The 19444-nt window shown below is 36.4% G+C and overlaps 1 protein-coding gene across 8 annotated transcripts in view; it reads left to right on the top strand.

Annotated features, from left to right (window-relative positions):
- The window catches only part of alpha-Catr (alpha-catenin related), a 54499-nt gene that overhangs the window by 22516 nt on the left and 12539 nt on the right, over nucleotides 1-19444 (top strand). For 7 of the 8 annotated variants that reach the window (XM_069036293.1, XM_069036292.1, XM_069036294.1 and 4 more), the window contains one exon: nucleotides 15761-15944. In XM_069036293.1, coding sequence (XP_068892394.1) covers nucleotides 15761-15944 — 184 coding nt within the window. Of the gene's footprint in view, nucleotides 1-6536; nucleotides 6895-15760; nucleotides 15945-19444 lie in introns of those variants that run through there. The other variant, XM_069036299.1, reaches the window with a different exon arrangement.

Below are 19444 nucleotides of genomic sequence, written 5' to 3'. Positions count from 1 at the left end.
TCGGGTATCACAAAGAGGATGCTACATAATGCAGAATATTGTGCCTCAGAGCTTTGGCCGCAAGCTCGTCATTCCGATGCGGAGAGCGAATTTAATTTGGGCAAAATGGCCGCCAATCAGCGCAAAGTGAATTCGTCGAGGCGAATTTGTTCATTCCAAATTTGAATTTGTTTATCGCGAATCGCGTTAAAAATGAGCCGTCGGGGTGATTAATTGAAATTGAATGTCCGACATAAGCACGATAAATAGTTGGGTAATTTGTGAAAATGCAAAACGACAAGTAATTTATTAGGGCTGCGTCCCTTCTCGATTCATCAAACTGGAAGTTTACCAACTTTTTATTTTTTCCCTGTTACTGTCAGAAGTGGGTTAGACGTGCAGACAGATGGATACAATAAAGCGTGCATGCTGGATCATATAAATTATGGGCAAAGTTTTTTCTATCTGTGTGCTTTCAACTTTTCACGCAGAGTTTCTCCGCGTGGAAAATCAAAAACCGAGAGAAAATTACTCCTGCATCGGGATCAATCCGGCGGTCACAATGGAGCTTAATTGAGCGAATTTGAGTTTCCCAGTCTGTCCCTCCCTTGCAAAAAACGCATTAAAACCCTCACCAGTATGCAGAATTGAAAATTCAATAAATATTAATCCGCCGTGGGCTGGGCGTGTTAACCTGAGTTGATAACCCCTCGGTAATAGCCTTTTATATTTTAACTCCCCAAACATTTCAGTTAAAACAGCGGAATGCCCGGATCTAATAATTTATAGCGGTTTCGAGGGCGTCTGTCAAGAAGGTAGTGCCACCCCTATCCTCACTTCTTAACCCGAATTTAGAAAACACCCTGTCAGATAGAGACGGGGATAGGGTTGCAAACTAACAAGAAATTTCTATAAACCCCGATAGTTCGACGAAATTCGGCCGTAATGAGAATTACGCTCGGGATTATTCAAGGGATTAAATTGAATATTTTGAGAGGCAACAATGGGGGGTCCTTGTCTTTGATGGGTGCTAATGACAGTAAATCGAACTTAAAATTGAAAAGGACCGAGTACTATTGGCAACACTCAGAATGCAGCCGAGCAGGATCTGTCTCTCATTGTTTCGCCGTTCATTCATGCATGTTTTGTTAACGTGGAGTTTTCAAACACTCGAGGATAAACTCCTAACATCAGCAACAAGTTCGTCGGAAGTTTTTTGAACAAACCATTTAAATGGGAATTACATTCTTTGTTAACCAATTTCTGCTACAATGGTTTTTCGATCCCGCAACAGCGTTGAGGGATCGACTCATTTGCTCCAGTTTCGGAGAGTTTTTCATTAACTCTGTTCTCAGCTGTAATCCATTCGCTTCACTGTTGGTTTACATTTTTTTTTAAATCTGATAACACATGTATTTTACATTTTTAATAATTTAAAGAATCTGGACCTGCACAGAAAGTAGACACTTCCTTATTCCCTCTCCAGAAAGTAAAAAATACGTTTTCTATTTCTGAGATGTATTGACTGTTAAATAATTGTTTTCATTACTCACGCCCGCGAATAATGACTCATTACACCACGGATTGTGACCAATCGTAAAATTGCATTTGTAAATAATCGCGCTACGCATAAAGGTGCTATGATTCAGGACAATATTTGTCTCGTAATTATTTAGAAATGTCATAATTTGTAATTGTTTGTAACTTTGTACATGTCTTATTAAACAGAAGTGAAAATTATGAAATTAGTACTTCTTAAAAAATATCGTATTCTACTCGCGTGTAATGGACATTACCCACTAGGATGATTTGTGCTCGCGAGTAGTAACCATCATCACATGCACTTCGAATAATATAGGTATACTATTACTTTCTAAAAATACATGAATTTTTATAATTCGAAGATGAGTACCAAAGCCTTTTAAGACTGTACTAATTTTGGTATTTGCACACGATTATGTACCTATTTAACATTTACGTTTCGCCCTTTGTTCAGCTTTGTATTTTTTACGACCTAGCCATGAATTCAGGAGGAATGATGAAAATAAAACGCGGTATTAAGTTTGAAGAGCGAGTAGGTGGATGAGAAGTCTTCTGGCATTATTGAGTTTTAAAATTGAAGAGGTGAATAAACTTGATGTTTCGCAAGTGGGAGTACTTTAATGAGTTCTTGTCTCTTTTATTATTTAGCATGCCCAAAGTGAGACGCGGAAGGTAAACATAAATACTCATAATATAATTAAATCGAATGAACTCGGTACATCCAGGAATTTAATTTTTCCCCAAGAATTTTTAAAAGAGTGCACTTAATTAAATACAAAATCCGTTTGCTTGTTTGATTTTACTTTTTTCGCGTAAACAATTCTTGAATGACGGATATTATTACATTTTTGCATACTAATTGGGTTTAACTCTGTTAAATTTTCATCAAGTGGAGGGAGATAATTGAAAATGTAAAGATTCATAAATATCAGTTTCGATTAGCTGTTTGAACAAAAATCTGAATTATTGATTTTTAATTGTGTTTAATAAATGTTCCAACGTTCTCCACTCGCAACGTTTATCTAACACAAAAACTGGTCTAAATCACAAGTTTTCGCAAAGATAATATCGCATTCTGTAAGTGTAAACGTGCTCGGTTTCAATTTTGTTCCGTCACGTGATCACGAACGTAAATGCTGCAATTTATCCTTTTTATAATAATTGCAGGTGCATTTAACCAGTCTCGACATGATACTTTACGTTTTCCATACTATCTTTATAACCAATCTTGCGATAAGGTTTTTCTATTTTATTTTGACACTTTTCTTTTTTATCGTATTTTTGTTCTTCACAATTTATACTCTACCTACATAACCTCATGAATATGAACCAAACATCAACTGCGTCTTAAACAGATTAAACGGATTAATTTCTGAACACCCGTTATACATATGTAATTAAACGTCAACTGCATCTTACACAGATTAAACGAATTAATTTCTGAACACCCGTTATACATATGTAATTAGCTTTCTAGGCAATTTAGCTCTTTAAATTTTATTTTAACAATTTTCCATTTTCGATTCTTCTTTTTTAAAATTTTGCTGTTTAAATATTAATTTATTTCTCTTACCTTTCGGTAAATGCAGTGTTTAATTTGTCGAGCGAAAAGATCAGAGCAATTTTAATTAACTTAAACTGTAATTCACTCCAATCTTGATGGAGTTAGTCTCGGATATTAAAGAGCAAGTTGACAAAACGAACTCGAAAGGGCATTATTGTTTAAGTTGGCTGTTAAAAATGATTTATTGTGGCAAGATCCCTATCAGAATCGGAATGAATTGCAAACATTTCTCATGACGTCACTTCACGCAATCAATGAACGAACTAAATAGCCGAATTGGTAAGGATTAATACGCTTTTGAATGATTAATGACGGAAAGCTCGCTCCCGGATTTTTTCTATTCGCCGGAGCTGATACAGATCCGCCGAGTAATTTTCCGAAATGCGTTTCTTGTTTTCTTTTTATTTACCAATTTCCATTCAGAACTCGTTATAAACTCGAAATGACATTTAAGTTAAATTACATTTTTCGTGTCGCTGAATTTTAACCAGTCCTGCAGGAGGACATCCTGCTGGATGCGACGCAATTTAGCCAATCATTGTCCAGGGAACACAGTGAAAATTGTGAAATTTAAAATTAATCACTAGTTTGTGCGGTAATTGAATTCTTGTCGTCGAAGAGCAATTACCGCGGAGCTTCATTAAGAATTAATTTTCAACAAAGTTTGTGGCACATTGACGTTATTATCAACAACGTAATCGTGTAGATTGCACCGGATTGTTGAATATTTATGAGTTTAGAGGAAGTGTTAAATTTAATTCATTAAAAGGGTCCGCCGGTTGTGCGAATTAAGAAGCTATCGCTCGTCCTAATTAAACAGGACAAATTGGGGCAACGCTTCCTGCAAAACTGGCGGTTTTATATTGTGGTTAAATCCAAAGCAGATTACTTTGGGGAGAGGAATGTCGTCTGTGCAGGCGAGTTCCGAATTGCGTCGTTCCTTTCGCTTTGTAGCGAAGACTTCCTGATGTCTTCCGAAAGAGAAAATTACTGTTAACAATCCAGCAGGTGCTTTCGTCCTCGAGTCCCGCCCTTAATTCAGCGTTCTTTGTCGTGCACACTTCCCAGTCTCGTTAATCCCCGATAAGAAAGCCGTGTAACATGCGAGCTTGCAGCACCCTATGTAAATTTGCGTGGGGGTAAATTGCAGGTGTTAGTGGAAAGCGTCGCCTGCCTCGGATGTTACCCTAAGCGAAACAGCTATTTTCCGATCATTTACCCTCCAGATTATTGAATTAGGCGTCTCCGGAGCAGACTTTTCCCCCGGAACCGTGCGAATAAAAGGGATTCGGTGCCCTCCGCTCGAATAAATCTTGTATTGGCTTTTATCTCGCCGGTACTGGTTTGACCTGGTTCGGATGAGCGTAAAATATGGATGTAAATGTGTACCGAATAATGAGATCTGACAAATTCCAGTCTGTTGTGTGACGGGCGCGTGGGGTGGAACCGTCGGGGGCGAGCTTTCAGCACCGATTTCCCGCGCGCAGGACTGTAAATTAAGAAATTATCGCGGTTCGCCCCCGGGAATCGGCGGAGAAGGAAATCTTAAAACGAAGTCGGGTGCAGACTAATTTGGGCTTTGTCGGTGCGGGTGTATTGTTTCAAAAGTTCAACCACAACAAGCAAATATTTGCGCCTGAAAGTGAAATACTTGAGCCGAGCCATTTTCCCTAATGGCGCTAATTTTTACGGCCACTTTACAGCCATGGAGATCATTATTTTGAATAGTATGTCGACCCTGCGGTCCTAACTTACACAAACTTTGTTCCGTTGTTTTAAATTAAACGTACTCACGGATGTTTGCGCCATTTTCCTCGACTTAATCCGCTACTCAATTTGCTCGGAACTATTCGCAAGAGTCTTAACATCAGCAGTAACAGAAAGAGCCACCGAGGTACAAGTTCTAATGTGGAAAGTGTAATTGGTTGCGAAGAGAATTTCAGACGAGTGTCTTTATCTCCGACGGTCGGTTTTATTTTTGTTGTTTAGGTTTGTTTCTTTTAGAATGGAGGGCTGAAATGTTGCGAGTTTTCGGAAGTCGGGTTTCATTTTATAACAGTTCATCTAACCGAAAGCGAGGCTAAGTGGAACGCGTCGTGTATTTTTACGGTTATGAAAGTTAATGCGAAATGCGACAAACCCATTAAGAAATACTTTGGAATTGTTTGGTTCTAAAGTGACCCAGGAATGAAATTGGAGGCGTTCGCCGTTTATTAACTTACTTTGTTGGTAATAAATTTTTTAATGGTGATAGAATGGCTTCGTTAAATCTAATTTTAGGACCACGTTAATATTTTATTGTTGCACTTAGTTACAGGATTTAGTCAATTTGTTTAATATACAATGACTTTTATTTAATTTGTCAAAATACAATTTAATCTAGGATATCCTATAGTGAAAATAGTAGATTATATCATTAAGAGTAAAAGTGAGTCTTTTTGTGTTAAGCCCAGAGATTGCAGACCGAAACGAAAAGTCGAGGTCGGCAACTGGGCGTAGCACAAAAAGACCTTCTACTCTGAATGATAGACATATACTATTTTATCTTCGAGCGGATCATAAAAAAAATCGGACATGAACTCATTTATTTTCTTTCTCTGCAGTTACAATTTACAACAATGACAATTTTCCAACTTACAATTTTCTAATTTTAAAGCACCAGTAACGCCTAGTTCTCTTGTTGCAATATTATTATTGTAAGAACTCCACCACCCGGCGGCACGGCAATTTTGCCGGAGTACATACACTATTACAGTTATTACTATCAAGTAATAGTGCAGTGCTAATCAACATAATTACCGGCGTCTCGCTCAACATTTTGACTTTGTTGTGTTTTATTATGTTCTGTGTCAATGTTAAGGAACTTCCTCACTCAAGTATAATAATATACCTTTTCTATGAACCTAAAAGATTACAAACAAAAATATTGACGCATTCTTAGTATTTTTTATTCAAATATGTAGGTACATTAAAGAAAATAAATGAAATTTGTAACAAAAATTAAAGAAAAAACATTGTACGGTCTGGTTTTCTTTGTCAATCCCCAAGACTTTTTTTTTAACTCTCATATCTGCGCTCCGGTACAAACTTACACATAGCATTTAGATTTTCAAACTTTATTATTCCCTTCTCTTACTTACGATTCGTTTTTAGCTTTTCTATCTTTTTACCATCTTTTTTAACTCTGTTCCTCTTTTTTCTTCTTAATGTTAGCGTTTGTAATACTTTTTCTATCCTCCTTTATATTTAGAAAAATGTTCTATAAATTATTTTCGTATTTTTAGTTTTAAAAGAAGACACCACTTTCCATAGAACATCCGGTTTCTAAAAAGATGATTCCTTTAATAAGATTTAAAAACTTTTTTAAAAAATTACTGTGTAGTATTTCTTGGTGAAACGCAAGAAATGATGGAAAGAAGATTTGCTGAAGAAATTTGATTGCAAAGGTACTGGGTAATAATTTTTAAACGCTAGCTGCAAAATGGAAAAGTAAATGGTAAAATGTGGACACGATAAAAATAAGAGAAATAAAGGAAGAAATTTTGATGCATCAGAAAAGAACTCGATAAATAATGAAAAAAATAAAAGAAATTACAATAAGTTTAAGATAGCTGTTGGTTAAAAATAATATCTTTGAAAAGTGTAAAACGAGTGCGGTAAAAGTGTAGTTTATAAAACTTTACTGGTGAAATGAAAAAAATAATGGAAAGAATATAGATAGGTAGGAAAAATTCTGTCTACAGGAGAGAAACAAATCAAATAACGAAGAAATTTAAAAAAGGAGGAAGAAATAAATTTCGATAAACCAGGTACGGCTTAGGAACAAGTGTAAAATATTTGCAAAAAGATTTTTGAAAATTTACTGAAAATTGTGTTGAAACAGGGAAAAGAAATTCGGTTAGAATGACTAAAATTAACTAAAAAATATGCAAAAACAAGCTATTGAATTCTTGTACGTATTGTATTAAGCCCGTCTCACTATGCATCTCGCTTTGGCATGTGCGATTAGAGCAAGACAGGAGTTGTACGTTTATTGCACAGGGTCATTATAAATGATTTGTCCCATCGCAGTTGGCGTTGAAAACCCACACAAATTTTGGATGTGCCGCAGCCTCGCAACGTTAGCCAAACTATACTTGGGCCAACCAACAGATATAGTAATAAAACCGCCCCCTAGTGCCCGCGTATTTTAAATAGCAGCTTCCAATTGGCTTATTCAAAACGTGCGCAAATTTTCGAAAGCCTGATGTACATCCACAAAAATTACTTGACGGCATCCGGCATCTCATTCGTTTTAACCTCGCTTCGGGAGTTTGACCACGTGTTTATGTTTGTTTGTTTTCCTCGGCGTTTTCCGATTTGTATTACAAAATAGTTTTTTTTCAAGACTTTTGTTTCTCTATTTGAATGACAAATGGCAAAGAACCTGGTTCATTGTGAAACAGGCTTCGGCGTATATCGTTCTACGCAACTAGGCCACATCCCCTTTTTTTTATTACTATATCTGTTGGTTGGCCCAAGTATAGTAAACTTGATTTCCACTACCGCCAGAAACGCCACCTGTCGGCGATACTAGTCCCACTCATTTTATAAGGCACGCAGCACATTAAACCCTGTCACCAACGCTAACTGCGATGAGACAATCATTTATAATGACCCTGTATTAGCGACGTCAAATTTTTAGGTTAGGTTTTAACTACATTTGTAACGATTTTGTCTAATTTCACTTGAAATTTCCACCGTATGCCAATGAAAAGCTAGAAGTGGACTGACAAGATTCATCTGCAGAATTTGCAATTGCAAAAATAATATTGGAATTGCGCAGAGTTCTGAAAAGAACTGCTTTTTGAAAAACAAAATGAAAACAGAGGAATGAATTAGCAGAAAAACCAAGAAAGCACCAAAAAGCTCAACTCAAAATCTCCAAAATTGAAATTTGTAATGATATATGTCTCAAGTTGCCAACATAAATTTTCAAATATATGTTGGTAGCACTATGAACTACTGTCAAATGTCAAAAGCAGGCGCAGGTCATGGCGACTTCTTGATTCGGACTAAGCTCATCGGACTATAATTAAAACTTTTTTTTTTTGAATATTGAATTATTTTTGACAATTACAAGGAACTGCGATAAGTATTGGAAAAGGGTATAAATAAAATGGAACAAAAAGGTAGTTCATGCATGTATAAGGAGAAAAAGAACAAACATAAGAAATAAGTTTGAAGTTGTTGGAATAATCGTACCTAATAAATATAAGGTAGCGACGTGTACCTGACAAGAATGTTGAACAGGAAAGACAAGCGAAGGTAGTTGGACTAGAACAAAAAAAAACGGAGCGTGGATATATAATAGGTTTTAGGTTGTTTGAAAAGGAACGATTGTTAAAATTTACTGCAAAGGATGATGATGTACGGGTACGACAGGAAAGATAAAATTAAATTGAACTACTGGATAGTCGGAAATTGAAAGGAGCTCCAGGAAATTATTGATTTCGTTAATTGAAACATACAAGACAGTAAAGAGATGAATTGATACGTAAAAAATAAGTCTGCTAGAAAGAATACAGACTGTATGGAAAATTAAAATCTACACATCGAATAACAACAAATACAGGTGTCTCAGCTAAGACTTTTATGAAATTTAAAATGCAGATATTTTAGATCGTGAAGGTTCAATTAGTAAGAATAAAATTACCTCAAGTTAAAAAATGTAATTTTAACACATGTTTCCTTTATCGAAAATTATGCGCGATTATTATTAGATTGTTAAACATTAAAAAATAGGGGTCTACACGAACAATTCAGTAAATCACTTGTCTGATTCAACGAAGAGATTAGATTTTGTCGTTAAAAATTTAATGTAAAATTTGAAGGTATTTGAGCAGTTACCTTTTGAAACAATTGATGATTAATTGCCAAGCAACCTTTTAAAGTCTGTCAAAATTGGGCGCGCTTTATTAGAAACGTAAAATTGTGAAAATTTATTGAAAATACTCTAAAAATAGACTACAGCGGCAGAAATTTCAATATTGTTGAAAAAGGAAAAAAAATGCTTATGGAGAGTGTCGTCAGAACTTCAATGACACAATTCGTTTTCTCGTGGAACACTATCCAAATGTAGGCTTTACAAAATGTAAGGTTAGGTCAATTTATTTGAAGACACAGGAAACGTACGTGAACTAAATTACCTTGCTAAAATATCCCGATCGTGTTTTAGTCCTTTATGGAAGAATTAAAGCATCCAGTATAATAAATTACGTCCAAATGTTGTCTTTAATTTTGCAAATGTTTGTAAGGTTAGCAAGATAAACGTCAAATATTATGTCACCTGCGTTTGTGTGAAAAGGGATGACCAAAATTCGGCAAAATTGCGCGTTTGTTTCATACGCGTCTACGTTTTTGCATCTGCAGCCACGTTTAACACAGTTTTTTTCTTTTTTCTTGCAAAGCAGACGTCTTTCAAGGACGAGTTTCTCCTTACGGCATTTTTAATTGACGTTCAATTTTTTGATATAAATCTTAAGTGATTCAACATTTTAAAAAGGCATGTAAAAATTACGTTTTTAAGACTTGGGTGATTGCATTAATGGGATTTTATTCTTCACCACCGTCTAAAATATCTGCATTTTAAATTTCACAAAAATCCGCTGGAAAATAACTGAGTTATTAGGTTCGAAAGTCTTAGCTGAGACACCGTGTATACATTTTATATGCTCATATGTTTTTTGATAATAAAAAAAATCTGTTGGTTGTTTAACGTGGAATTGAAGATTGGTTCATTTTTTTTTGTGTTGAAGCTCCTTAAAATTCCCTCCACGCTGCACCAAATCCTGCTCGCACGTAATCTAATAACATTTACCATTGTCCCACCACTTTCTGTAATATCAGGGAGGAAGTGATGAAAATCCGGTCGCCGTCGCTTAGCGTCGGTCCTTGCGACAGTGTTGCTTCATAAATTCGAGCAAAAGGTACGAAACCGCCAGTTAAGAGCCTTAATCTGGGAAAGCGTCGGCCCTGCTCCAGACAGTAATTGCCATTTTTGTCGGCCACATAAAATTACTAATGACGCCCGAAACGAGTATCGGGACTCGAAGATAACGTCGTTTTTTGTTCATTTTCGTCCAGAGTGGATGGCCGAGGTGGATTATCGGCGGCGGCGTCAGACAGCGAGGTTATCTGGACGGTCGTCGCGATAACTTCGGAATGTAGTTTAAACGGTCGATTTGTGACAAATCCATTAGTCTGTTCTTGCGACCGGGTCCGGGGTGCACCCCCCGGAATTGAATATAACACGGCGAGATAGGGGCGCGACTTTATTAATCGTAAATTCTCCACCTCTTCAATTCCTGCCTGGAGGAATTGAACGTTGCCGCCGGCGCAAAATTGTATGTTTGATTTATTCGGCGAGTTCCCGCGGGAATATAAATGCGGTCTCCAGATTGGAAATTTACAGTGATCCGGGATGGAACTCTTGTCGGACAAACCGCGCATTTGAAACACTCGCGTGATCTATTACGACGGCGCGCTCGTAATTCCGGGATGAAGCCGAACACCTCCCGGAATAGAAGTCCTCACCTTGGGTTTTTCCGCATTTCAATGAATTTTTAATTAAGCTTCTCAGCACAATATGAATTTTGATCAAGTTAAACCGGAGCTGGATCCGGAAAACTCGCAAACTTCGAGGAATTAGCATTCGCGCGAGTCATTAATGCGGAAAGTTGATTTGTTTTCCGGGGAGGTTCCCGACGGGCGCAATCATCGTCCGGTGATTTCACATGAAAAACTTGTTTATTCCGCGACCGGAGGGATTGCACGTGATTTTCTCTGACCTACTTTCCGCTAATCTTATTTCCACTTTTATTAGACCCATTCCAAAATGTGTATCCACAGTTCTGACATCCGAATCAACAATTCGTGACCGTGAAACCGGAGCCGATGATGAGGGAAAAACTTCCACATTACAACCCATTCCGGGGGACTTTAAGACTCCCCGTTATGTTTATGCCGCTTTTTCCTCGCAACTTCTTGTTGTCCTGATCCTCCTAATCATTAATCAATATTCGTCAAGAGGAAGCATTGTCACGTGTTCGTCGAGCGTAAGCATTTTTTCTGGGGGGACGTCATCCAACGTCTTAAAAAATCTGTATTCAGCCATCCTTTCATAATCCTTGGAGTCTCATTACGGAGGTAAAACTTCAACCGCAAAAAGTTACGACTCTCTCATGCATTCGCGGTCCTTTTTATTATCCTGTGGGATTCCGAAACACCGCGCCGTATCTTCGGAGAGAATCATTTTGTCCTAAATAAATTTAACAAAATGCAGTGCGAAATAAAGTTCGCTTTTATTATCCTTAGATAAACCGGCCGGTTGAATGAGCGTCTATTTTGTGGGGAAACGGTCCTATCTGGTTAATCGTAATTTGGCTTGAATTGAAATTTTAAGGTTGTGTAGGTCGCCGAAATTGCTCGGCGAGCCATAAAGAGTGATTTTTGTTGTTAGATGCGAGAAATAGAAACGTCGCAAACAGAGTTTTCTACTTTAAAGTGTTTTGGAAGTTTTGTGCGGTATCAATAAGAGAATAAATAGAGCTCGATGCTGGTAAAGTCTTGAAAATTTCGCTCTTATTGAAAAATGTTTGGCCGTAAATCAATCAGGAGTGTCACGTAATAGGATCCCCAGTTTTGCCAGGATTTACCCAGACGAAAAGCTCGCGGCTTTACTCGTAATTATTGCAATTGTTAACGAATATATTTATTGATTGGTTTTTTAAATAGAACAAGGAGGAATTAATTACTTTGGAAAGTGCGTTCCTCTTTTGTACAAAATATTTTCTACGTGACCTCTGCGTAAAGCGTTATTTTTGACCTTCAAAAGGGGGAGCAAAGCACCGTTTTTGCTCCCTTGGGAGTGAAAGCACAACCGACTAAGTCAGTGTAACAGTAAAGGAATATATGAACAATAAAATCAAAAGTACCCTTGAAAAATACAATACAAAATGTTCAACAGGACAAAATATCTATATTTATTTTATTCATATTACTATTTACATTTATGTCACAGTCACTTATATTCAATAATGTGACATTGTAATAATTCATCCATATTATGACCAGTGTCTTTTTGCACAAATTTCTTTTACGATTAAATAATTAAATTCATTGTATCGTGCAAAAAATAGCATATTCATCGTGTAATTATTGGCCTCGCTGCTCTTATGCAATACATTTACACTCGGTATGAAAAGATGCACTTTAGTCCCTTGTCATATAATATACTGTTTCGTACCATCCTGAAAAAAGCAGTTGTTTTTTATTCGTATTATACTTCTAAAGTGGACAACTTTATTTTTCATTTTTATTTTAATAATCCTAATAATAATAATAATATTTTGCTATAGAAATACTTCTTTAACCTCTTTATTAGCAAAACTACAAAAGAACATAATCTGGACAAATCCACATTTGTCACACGACACGTCACATTTTATCAACATGGTATATAATAATTATGAAATATACAGGGTGAGTCGGGAGGAACGTCCGAAACTCCATGAGTGTATTCACACATGAAAATAATGTAAAATAAACTCATATGTTCTTATCCGATTTTCATTTGTTTTCAAGTTATAACGTAATAAGAAATAAACAAAACTGCAAACATTAACATTGTCACCCTGTATAACTGTTCAATAAATACTTCAATTTAATCAAATTTTTCCACAGCATAAGAAACATCACTCAAGACCTCCAACGTCGAAATCTCTGAAGGGAATTAATCTTCCAATGCATTGCTTTAGCTACACGTGATGAAAAATATGATCTTGGTCTAAAAATATGTTGGTTGAGATTAAAGTGTTACAGAAGACGTATGTTTGTTTTTATATTGAATAATGAAATTTTTAAATTTTATTTTTATTGCGTGATGTGTTCCACTTGAACTGAAACTCGAAATGATGTTCTGTATTTATTTTCCAAATTTGTTTAAATAATACTTTTGTTTACATTGAAACTCAAATGATGTTGTTAGATTCGGGAATTTTTATTTTTCTAAGAAGATACATATTATTGTTTTTAGTTTTAATACAAGCATCGTTAAACATTGTTTTTTTTTTCATTTTTGAAAAATTGGCCATAATATTAATTTTTTGCATGTCGTAATGAAAGTGGCACTTTTTTACACGCAAAATCGTAATGAAAGTAACACTTTTTGACATGAAAAATCGTAGTGAAAGTACATAGTACTTTTTTGCATCATTTTATTCAATTTCCTTGGAGATGATTGTCAAAGCATACCTATTTTTTTTTGTAATTTTTCATTAATCCTTTTGGACCAAATTTCTCAACTTACATGGATATAAAAAAAAAAATAGTGTGTACAACTGATTTGCTTGATTAACGAGGGCGTAGCCCCCTGCAAATTCGTGAAAAAAGTATGACTTTCATAACTAGTTGTACAAATAACTATTTATTAATATTTTTTATTCCGAATTAGAAACATTTAACGAATCGTTTTTAAATTATTTTTTTAGGATGTTTATAGATTTTATTTGTTTTTGTCAAAACGTTTTGTCCTGAAAAATGTACTAAGGTAAATTAAATAATAAAATGGAAAAGTTATTTATTCTTGAATGTGGGGTTTTGCAAAGTTTAAACCTCGAAGGCTAATTTCTTGTATACAGGGTGTCCCAAAAATGGCGTACAAACTACTTACTACCTTATCGAGGATGTTTAAATGTACGTGAAAAAAATATGGAAAAAATGTTGCCGACAAAAAAATCAATTATTTTTATTATTATTATTAACGATAATACAATGTAAACAAAGATATATTCATACATCATTACCTTGTAATGTTGCCGTAGAGGATTTAAAATAATTTTATCGATTTCCAAAACTTCTAAATTCTCTATTATGCAGGATTAGATATTGGTAGTGAGTGATCTTGTACTTTGTGATAATATGTACGATTAGACGTAGCTGTCATGACAATTTCATGCATATATTTCAAAATTATTGACCTATTAAGTGCCACTTTCAAAGACCGCCAAATCAGCAAATAAGTACAATAGAATTTTTTTAACATTTTTCTAGCGTTTACGGTAATCTCTTCTACACCGTAGTGCACCGTTAGTACGCCATTTTTGGGACACCCTGTATTTAAGAACAGCTTGAATATGTTTTTTCCATTCCCTGGAATTACTTCTTCCTTATTTTGTATTAAAATTTTGGCGAACAAATCTCTAATATGAAACCCAAAATTCTATCATGGTTGATTTCAAAAATAAAAAGAATTAAAAATTCATTCAAAGAGTTTGAAAAGTTGAGTTTTGACCATTTCAAACAATGTTTTTGTGGATGCCAAAATACTCGTATTATTTTAATCACTGCTAACATAAAAATTAGAGCATTACAGTTTTAACATTTAAAATAATTAGATCTCCTCAAGTAATTGGTGTTGGGGTACAATTTTCTTGTAGAATCTCACACGTGCCTGTGAATTAGTTTCCGAAAATTTTCCCAGCCCACGAATGCTTTTTTTGCTGTGGAAATACGCACGAGTCACAGATGGTGCACTGCAGAGAGCCAAAAATTTAAAAAAATCAAGGAAAGTGGTCTTTATTTGAAGAATTGTTGGCTCAGAACTAACCAAAAGTTAATCATTAATTTTTATAGCAATGAGAGTTTGAACTAAACGAATTATTTGATGGAATTTTTCCAAATGTATACTTTTTACTAGACATTAATTTCATCGGAATATATAGTTAATTAAGATATAAGTGTAAAAAGTTATCTTTTATTGCTCGAACGGGTTTAAAATACGACCGAGGTACAAGGGAGTATTTTAAAGGATGTGAGTGCAACAAAGGAACTTTTTACACGTATGTCTTACAACATTTTATCTACGATCGTGAGATCGTTTCAACATAAATTTGTATAAAATAATAATTATTGATTCAATATTTTATAAATAAAGTCGTTTGAGAACCACGTCGTTTAGCAACCTATTTCTAAACAATGTTTCCAACAAATTGTATTGTTGTATTCTGACAGTTCTGTGCCATAAAAGCGTGCACTAAAAATTTTTTTGTTCGACAGTGTCAGAATTTGAGAATTTTCTCCTATGTGAACGGATTTTGATAAATGTCACAACTTGTCAAAACGAAACGTCAAGCTAATTTTAAAGGTTTTAAGCGATTTGGAGCCTTTAAGGGGCTCGTCGAACAAAAAAACGTTGTATTCAATTCGTTCGTGTGTAAATTGGGCCTTTTTTTGGCACTCGTGGGCCTTTAAAACGCTCGTTTCACTTGCGTTTTAAAATGGCCCACTCGTGCCAAAAAAGGCCCAATTTACACACAAACTCGTCAAATAAACCACTATTATGGCACGATTCCGTCAGTTCACTAAATGTCAACTTTGACAACGATTTTTAGTGCAAAAAGTGCCTACTTTTTACACGATCGTAGATAAAGTAATTTGAAACAAGTTTGATTTTGGGTAACTTTTTTATGAATAATTTTTGGGTAATTTAAAATGTTTCAGTTCTTTTTGGAAAACTCTAATGTCAAGTTTGCATTTCCAACTGCCAAATAATTTTCAAAAATAGTATTTGCTTAATTGCCAATCATTTCTCCTCTCTGTATTGTCTCCGCATCAATCCTTTTTTCTCCCTTCCAGATTTCGTCCCTCGTTGAGCAACATGGTACCGTCGGCGCCTTGCGTCCCTCGGCGGTGGCGAGAGTCGGCCAGGCTGTCAACCTGGCGGTGGAGCGTTTCGTCACCGTCGGCGAGGCGATCGCAGACGACTATCCAGAAGTTCGACAAGGCATGTACGAAGCTTGCAAAGAAGCGCGCCAAGCCGGTAAGTTTTCACGATCATGTTACGCCGCCACTTCCAATGCAAGCCTCCTGACCCGGAGGATTTCTTGCCGGTCAGCGAGTCCGAACGTGCCTGGCAAACGGAAATTATTTTTCAAACCCCATCGGCTCCCGCCACGAATCCATAAACGCAGTGGGCGGCTAATCTCGTACTCTCGTTGTCGGTTTCGAAATGCCACGACCGATTTCAATTTATTTTAAAAACCCTGTCGAGGATGCACCAAATTTAATAACACCCCGAGGGAGATGTTTCCTTGAAGGGAATCTTCATGTTTGACAGTCCTGGTCTTTTTTCAACAAGGTACCAAACTACTGTAAGCTTATTTGTTCCTTGTAGATTAGCACAGAGGACCGAAGTGTTGCCTGTAAGGAGCAGCTGTAATAAATTTTTCAGATATTCCTCTTGCGACATTAGGTTTTTAACGCACTGCACTCTGCCCCTGGCGTGTTTTAAAGATTAATGGGCTTTGTTTGGAGATTTTTAATGAGATCTTCTGAAAGTGTGTCCTGACGTGGGCGCGCATTCCGCCTGAAAAATGTATACGGCTTCCTGCAAAACCGTAACATCTGCAAATGCCATCCTTGCAGACTGCATTATAAAATATTCCGGTAAGCACCGGCACGTATCATAAAAACATACAGATCTGAAGAGTCGGCCATAAATTTCATTGGGCTTTCGCTGAATTTTTACGTGAAATCGAGGAGCTTTCCCTGCGGAACAAAGCCCCCAGCTAATCACGTGTACCGTGTAAACGGAGAGCTTTTTCATTAATAACAATATTTTAATTATTCAGACGGTGCAACCGGAGCAGAATTGAATTAGGGTTTAGCAGAAGTAAATTTTATGGGGGCGGCTGTAAAATTCCGTTTTTGCCATGTAGAGTGGCGTTTATCTCCTGAAAGGTGGCGGCCTTTCAGCGAGATCCGTCGTGTCAAATTATTTCAGGGATGTTCTAATTTCGCCCGGCATCATCTTCTTTCGGCGGTGTAATTTTTCATGGAATTTTAATCGCCAGGAAAGGAGTTTCTGCAGAAAGGACCCTCGATAAGTTTCGTCCTGAATAAGAAAATTGCCTGCTCCGCATCGCCATTCAAAAAAGATAAATGTTTACCTATTGCAAATTAGTTCAGGAGTCACGTCCAGAAGTTTTCAGGTGGGATTCTTTATTCAGCCCGCAGGAATATCGCGGCCGTCTGCGGATTTTCCGGAGGCTGTTTAGGAAATTCGGAAGGTGTGAATTTTTCAGATTTAACGGAATCGCTCCTGCGCTGTCATCACTTCGGTCCGAGCTTTGCAAATTAATCGACGTTTAAATCAGCGACACGAATATAGAGAAGTAATGCGCAAACACACGAAGAGTACGAATGGTAATCCCGAATAATCGCATTAAAACTTGTCGTTCTCATTCCCCGGAAAATTTTTCACCGGCTCGACTCCCGCGGACATGTTTATGTCCTCGCGCGATCCGGCGCGTCCTTTTTACTTCTCGTTGACTCTCAATTTATCGGGCACGAGACGCTCTTCGACTCTTCTTTCCTGCGAATTAATTCGCAACCGGGTGGGCGTTCTAATTGTAATTTATTCTTAATGTTGTCTGAGCCCCGCGGAAACCGTCCCGGTCATGAAGGAGGATTAAGTTAAATTTCAGCAATTTCTCTGTGACCCACTTCAAGTCCTCTTCGCCCATTACGACTGCCAGAGCAGTCACGTCCGTCTCGAGACCCGATTTTATGTCTTTCTGTTTTTACATGTTTGGGGCCGCCTTCGTTTCGGAGTCTCTTTGTTGACGCTAAACCGGAGGCGACCTTTTGAAGTATTTATGTCGGGATGTTTCGCTGATAAATAACGCCAAGAACTTGTAAATTTCTCGAGACGGCTTTCGTAACTTTTATGGCCGTGCTCCTGCACAAACGGAAGTATCCCTGCTGGGCCGGCTCGCCCCTTCTTTTATTTGCGCACCCAAATTGTATTTGTTTTCCGTTTCTTAACTTTGTTCCTTATTTATTCATTGATTTTTCTCGCGGTTTGCGGTTAAGGCGACGATTTCCCTTTCCCACGTTTCACTATCGCGACATAAATATTCATCCATTACTGTCTGACTAGTGCAATATTCGGTAAATGCACTAATGCATTAATTCCTGCTGTAATTTGCTTGTCGTTGGTTGAAATGCAATTTTGGCAGCGGTCTGATTGGATAAAATAAATTGTTTGCAGCAGTTAACAACACCCTGCTCACTGTTGCTACCTTGTCATAAGTCACAGAACCGAAACTATAGTTGGCGCGGCGAACCAGTGGAGTAGTCACGTGATAGTTCGTAGGGACGTCATGAAAAGCCTGATTTATAATGCCTGATATAACAAATTGCCTGAACAACATTTATTTCTTTTTATTTATTAATTAAAACTAAGAAAATATGACATTTTTTTTAAATAGAGCTTTGTTTCGCGCCACAATTTTTAATCCTTTGTATGTTTATCTACTCGTAAAATTCAGCTAGATAAGATGAGTATGCAAGGAGAAAAACACTTCCTTTCTTTTTATTATTTTAATAAATCTACAGAAAAATATTTTTTATATCATTTTATATACAGGGTGTCCCCAAAAAAAAAAAAGACGAGTCCATAGCTCCCTTATTTATCGGACGATTTTAATTGTTAGATTTAATTGTTAATAGGCTACAAAGCGGCTCAATAAATTCACGTATAGTTCCAAGGGCTTCAAGATTAAACTGTCAAAATATTTTTTTTCAAATGGGATTACATACTTTTCTTTAGTAATTCTGATAGAGATTTTAATTCTGAAAACAACAATGTATCACAAGTGTAACTTGACATAAAAAAAATAACACTAACTTTTGAAACAAATGACGAGCACCAAGGGAAAAGCTATCAAAATGCATTGCGTTACAATTTAAGGTAGCTGGAAAAACAAATGACAAATAATAACATTTTGGATTGCGCAGATATGCCGCCAATGTTTAGCGCAAAATGGAACATAGACGATAGTAGCGTTTTTTGCATTTTTTTTTGTGAATTTTTGGTATTTAAGTGTATACTTGTGACACACTGTTGTTTTCAGAATAAAAAGTTCTATCAGAATTACTACAATAAAATATGTAATCCCATTTGAAAAAAAATATTTTGACATTTTATCCTTGAAGCCCATGGGGCTATACCTGAATTTATTAGGCCACTTTATAGCCTATTAACAACCATTTAATTTGGTGTCCAGATAATTAAAATCTTCCGATAAATAACGGAGTTATGGACTCGTCTTCTTTTTTGGGGCCACCCTGTATATATTTTTTTGGTATTATTTTGTACGTACTACTTAACCCAGACTCAAACTGTCAGACAACATCACCACGCAATCTATTGTTTTTCCATATTTTCAGGTTGTAGCTTTGATGTAAGAAAAAAATATTGTTGGGCAACGGACACCTCCTTGCTGTGCGCCAGAATTTCACCGTGTGTATCGAAGT

The sequence above is a fragment of the Tenebrio molitor genome, chromosome 1 (genome assembly GCF_963966145.1).
Source record: "Tenebrio molitor chromosome 1, icTenMoli1.1, whole genome shotgun sequence".
NCBI classification, from domain to species: Eukaryota; Metazoa; Arthropoda; class Insecta; order Coleoptera; family Tenebrionidae; genus Tenebrio; species Tenebrio molitor.
The sequence above is the reverse complement of the archived record's forward strand: the minus strand, read 5'-3'. Positions and strand labels throughout refer to the sequence as shown.